General features: G+C 37.9%; 1 protein-coding gene across 2 annotated transcripts in view; it reads left to right on the top strand.

Annotated features, from left to right (window-relative positions):
• The first annotated feature begins 2,414 nt into the window (after positions 1–2,414).
• Positions 2,415–5,754, top strand: part of cacna2d4a (calcium channel, voltage-dependent, alpha 2/delta subunit 4a) — a 91,454-nt gene continuing 88,114 nt past the window's right edge. For both annotated transcript variants that reach the window (XM_046072465.1, XM_046072464.1), the window contains exon 1: positions 2,415–2,603. In XM_046072465.1, coding sequence (XP_045928421.1) covers positions 2,428–2,603 — 176 coding nt within the window. In that variant the 5' untranslated portion in view covers positions 2,415–2,427. The remainder of the gene's footprint in view (positions 2,604–5,754) is intronic.

The raw sequence follows: 5,754 nt of genomic DNA, 5'->3' as shown, positions 1-5,754 counted from the left end.
GAATGCAGTTGTCTTCAATCAGCTACAGAAATATCTTGTACCTAAATACATTGGAAAGTAAACTAAATATACTATTGGATTTTGCATTATTGGACACATTGACATAGTTCAATCAATGCGGCACTGTGTGTGTTTGTATTTGTGTGAGGCAATGAGAGGCCACTAGGTGTCTCAGTGTGTATATATTATAAGATTGTGTCAGTCAAGTGCATTTTCCTCCACAAATCACGACTCTCCTTCTGATACAACTACAACCATCTCTCTTCTCTTTCCTGCTCTTTTGCTTTATCATTTTTTCCTGCCTTTTTTCCTCACATTTTAACCTTTTTCTTCTTATTGGTCTTTCCTTCTTCTTTCCTCTTTTCCCACAAGATTACTACACTTAATTCTTACTGCCACCACCTTTTCCTCTCTCCTCTCTCTCAGTAAAAAGAGACTGATGAGAACGATTAAGAGATAAAAGAGGGAGAAAGTAGAAAATAGGACAAGGAAGACGGTGGGTCAAAGAGCGAGAGAATTAGAGAGGGATAGTGTTTGTTTTAATGTGTGTCTGAGCGAGAGGGATGGAGAGAGAAAAGGAGAAATGGAGGGAGGAGGGGTTTAATCCTGCCTGGATTATGGTATAAACTGATGCCGGAGAGCAGGAAGAGATACGCTGGAGAAAGAGGAAGTCCCACTATCCCTGCATCCATCCAACATTCCATTTACCTTTCTCTCTGTCCGGTAGCACATTTGTGTCCCAGTGTTTTGGGTTTACATCCACCAGGATGTGAGGTCAGCAGCAAGGAAGCATTCAACAAAGGACGGCAGAAAAACCCAAAGTCTCTTTAGGAATATGTATGTGTGTGTCCTGCTTGGGAATACTTTGCTGTCTGATAACAAGGACTGAACTCGTGTGAAGACAGAAGTTTGCCAGGACGACCTAACTCTTTCTTTCATCACTTTCCTTTTTTCCCGGCATCCTGCCGATCCAAGAGAGGGAGCATGGAGGAGAGACGTGGATGATGGGAGGAGTAGAAATAGGATTTAGAGTTGCAGGAATATGGCGAGACTGCGTCGTGACTCTTGGTGTGCAGAAGTGACCTTTGACACTGGAGACAAGAGCTTTCTAGACTCTATTGTGTGCCTGGGTAACCAGCTGAGCTGACATCAAATCATCGACACTTTTTATTTGTCATCAGTCAAATTTGAACCACGTGTCTCGAAGAGAATGGTTTTAAAGCTGTGACCACATGACATAGTGAGTAATCTTCACTACCATTGTGTCTATAATGATTTGAAGAGGTATTTTAATATTCCCGCAACCCACTTTTTGGCTCCAGCTTGTGTTTCTTTTAAATTAGCGTCATGCGTTTCTGGACAGCACATGGGATTTTTTCAATCTTGTGTCTCCCAGGAAAAGCAGCTCTTAAGTCTTTTACGTTCATAGTCTGTGGCTTCCCAGTGTCATTATTAGAAGTCTTAAATATCTGACCACTTTTTAGGATGACATCCTTCCTCTGATGTTAGTGTTGGATCTGAGCTTTCTGGATCCTTTGTTTTTCTTGAGCAGGCCACAGACTCAGATTCTCTACATGTCTCTATGGATCCTTGTGTATTTTAGACTGCTCATTCACAAAGTCGCCTCTCAAGGTTTGAACTATACATGAATGTCTTTACAATTTTGCCACTATTACTTTATCAGGCAAGTTATTCAGTGTCATTTTTCCCCCGCTCCCCCCATTGCAAAACTATCCTACAGATATACAAAATGTTGCCCAAATAATTTAAAGCGACTATAATCAATATTGTTAAATTAACAATGGATCACATACATTGGTTACTCATAATGATGAACCCACAGGGAAGCATAGCAGTACCTTTGCAGTTCTACTTAGCTCTATGGAGCTTTTTAACTTCTTTCACCAAAAACAGAGCTTAAAGAGGGTGAATATTGCTCTATAACTGCTAGGTGAATAAGGCAACTGTTAGCTAACAAGTTTGCTGTATCAGCCTAAAAGCATGTCAGTCCTGTGTTTATAGCTTGTTTCCGCTGGTATTGTTCTAAGGATAGTGTGTAAATGTTGTTGTTATACCACTTGCACAGACAAGTACTTTTACTTTTTAATCTTGAACAGCTAATGTTTGTAATGTAATGAAGTGTTTCATTATTATTACTTGTCATGGAGAGCTGCAGTGCATCTGTGTTTACACCTCAGGTAGGTAGGTTGTTGCTCTTGTCTCTCCTATGCAGAAGTAAAATCCTTGTAAAAAAAAAGTTTTAATCTTGTTCTGTGAAATTTTCTGTCAGTCAGCAGCTACTTCCTTCCATCTTTAGCTCATCCCTCTTTCCGTTTGCATTGTGACCTGAGCATTTCTAATCTTTCTTTGAGCTGTCCTAATTTCATCCTTTTCTCTTGGAGCCAGCATGCAAAAATTGGAGGACTGATGCAGATCGCAGCAGCTGCAGGGATGAACCGCTGGACCAGGGGAAGCGCTGGGAATGCCAGTAAATCGGACAGAAGTGGGCCTCACAGAGGGAGGCACGTGATGCTGCTGTGGATTATCCTATCCAGCTCGTTGTGCCTGATGGTCGAAGGCCAGATGAAGATCTCACCAGAAACGTGAGTACAGTTGCACTAGAAAGCCATGACACTGACTTTTTACCTCCGGGGACTGAACCATCAGGAGCCATTTTGGTCAGTTTTGATGTCAGTTGAAAAGCCACATACACCGAAAATAATGAGTTTTTGACATTTGGTTGTATCCACGACAAGAGACTGGCAAACACAGATCATGCAGGTTTTGTGAGAAACAAATTTGCATGTGTAAATCTCCTTTGCTTTTCACACATGTATACATTTTCACTTCATAAAACCTCAATCAAATGTATTTATTCAAATACCTGATCTCATTAATTCCAAGGATCTTAAACTGACTGACTGACTGACTTTGCTTGCACACCCTTATGGTTTTATGAAGGACAACTCTTCTGTTCCACTTTATTTGCACCTGCACTTTCATCACTACAATATATACTGTATTTAATAGGTGAAATAAATGGAAATCTGCAAAGCGTTTACCCACAGTCATCTGACTGGATGATGTTTTTGTTTTATTTTGATTAATTTTCATCCATTTAGCAGTAAATACAAGTTAAATAAACACAAACCTAATGATTTATTAAGACATTACCAATTATTGTACCACGTAATTTCCCTGTGGACTACCTGGCAAGACTACATGCAGCGTTATCCTTCTCGGAGCCACACGTCAGATGGATGAGTCAATACTGTCCTTTCTATTTTAGTTGAGTACTCCACACAGATACATATGGGCCATATGGGGACCTGTGGGGTAGAGCTAGGTTCAGCCAAATAAGTTGACATAAATTTGGCTTATATTCTTACAATAAAGATACAGTAATATATATATGGATATATATATATTATATATATATATATATAGATATGGGGGAGATTATGTTTCATTTTGCAATTGTAAATTGGGATGTTTAGAATACAATATTACAAGCTTACATGACTGAAAACTTCTTTTGCGTACACTGATATTATATAGGTTTTTAACCATGCTTGAGTATGGCTAGCAATTATGTCTATATGGCTTTTGTATTTACTGCTCATAATACTTCTGTTTAAAAAATCTATTCTTTTTTCAAATTTGTCTTTTAATAAATCATCCATTTTTGTTTTGGTATGCTTCATTTATTGATATATTTCATTATTGATTTGTTTTCTGGTATTGCTTCTCCAATTCTCTCAGTCTTTCTGAATAGTTCTTATATGCCTCTATTGTAATTAATATAATATTATTAATATATTTTAATAAAGTGGTTCTAGCTAATAACTTTCCTCAAATGACGGTGTTTCAGGCGTCCCAAACGATGGTTGGATCAATCATTGTTATTTTCACCTATATATTATCGGACTAATTGTTTAATATAATAATATCCCGCATTAAGTCTCCAGAATGTATGTTTTTCTGATATTCTGATGTATTTTTGAATGCTCTTGTATTAAATACTCTATTCCACTAAGTCCCTGTTGGTGGGTAGACGGTAAATCCTCATCTCCAAAGGCGGGCCATCCTTATACTCTGAACTACTGTATATTAAACAGAGTTACTCTCAGTCTAGACGTTAGTATACATATGTTAGTAACTTACCCTCACTCAGTCAGCATATTATGGACTGAAATGAATGAATCAATTAAGTTTAAGTAAGCTCCAATAGTAGGTTGAGATTTAATGTGATAAAAATGCTCATTAATCCATTGTGCAGGAAAAGTTTTATATAATAGCCGATGTTACTCTTTACTGAGTGAGATACAAGATATCCTCTACATTAGTGGTTGTCTGTGAAAATAATTTTGAAACTAGTTCTGGAAATATTATATATATGAAAAAAACAATCACTCAAATACAAAGATGGGTTTTACACAAGAGACTTCCAATAACTGATAATGGCTAATGTGTTTTTATTTTCATACTAACATTCACTTTGTAAGAGAAGCGGTCAGCTTTTCTTTTGGGAATGAAACGCTGCGTTTGTTTGTTCTCCAGACGCCAGACGAAGCTCTTTCCCCTGAACAGTTTTCAAACCGCCTGCTGACTAAAAACACTAACAGATCGATACGGTGCTGTCAGTCCACAATAGCCTATTAACTTCTTTTGTGTGTGTGTGTGTGTGTGTGTGTGTTAAAGTGGAAGAGGTTGTGAGGAACACAGAAACTCTGAGAAACACAGACAAATACACAGCATTTTGTTAGCACACTTGCACTGACTGGATGCTATTAATATTTGTGCAGTGGCCATACATACTGTAATATTGTGTTTAATCCAATTTGAGTCCAAAGGTTTTATCAACCAAAACCATAAAGGTTGATTATGCAGTTTCAGGATATAATGTGTGTGAGTTTTGTACCTAGGCAGGTCACAAATTCTGTGATGTCACAAAGGCAGTTTGGTGTGACAGAGGGAGATTAAAGGTCTGGGGACAGCAGAGCTCAGCAGGCCAACACAGGTCACTGAATCTGAAGTGCTTCATTGTGCCTGGGGAAGATTTGGCAGCAGGGCCCCGCTGGCTCTGGAAGTCAGCGGGCCACAACCAGGCCAACAAGGTCAAATCTTTAGCCTCTGAGGGAACATTGCTTTGCTGCCAGGAGGAAAGCATAACTGGCAATAAGACATCAACCGCTTAGAGGCTATTAACTCATTTGCATTGGGAAAATCGCCTGGCATTGATGGTATTCCAATTGTAATTTATAAAACTTTTTTTTTAGAAGTAAAGAAACCTTTGTTGACCTCATTTAATTATTCATTTCAGAAAGGAATACTATCTAATTCCCAAAGAGAAGGAGTTATATCATTACTCTTGAAACAAAACCCAGATGGTAAATTTAAAGATCCTAGGCATTTAAGAAATTGGAGGCCTTTGACCTTGCTCTGTTGTGACACTAGAATTCTTTCCAAATGCATTGCATTAAGAATGAAAAAAGGAATTGATAGTATTATAGGGAATGAGCAAGTAGGGTTTATAAAAGGAAGATTTATTGGTGACAATTTGAGACAGATACTTGACACTGTAGATTTCTATAAAAATACTCAACAACCAGGATTACTATTTATAGCGGATTTTGAAAAGGCTTTTGATAAAGTTAGATGGGAGTTTATTAAGAAATGTCTTTGTTATTTTAATTTTGGAGAGAATTTTATCAAATGGTTTGAGACGCTCTATAAACATACCAGCAGTAGAGT

Source organism: Micropterus dolomieu, linkage group LG16 (assembly GCF_021292245.1).
Source record: "Micropterus dolomieu isolate WLL.071019.BEF.003 ecotype Adirondacks linkage group LG16, ASM2129224v1, whole genome shotgun sequence".
In the NCBI taxonomy this organism is placed as follows: Eukaryota; Metazoa; Chordata; class Actinopteri; order Centrarchiformes; family Centrarchidae; genus Micropterus; species Micropterus dolomieu.
Note: the sequence above shows the minus strand (reverse complement) of the source record. Positions and strands in the feature narration are given on the sequence as shown.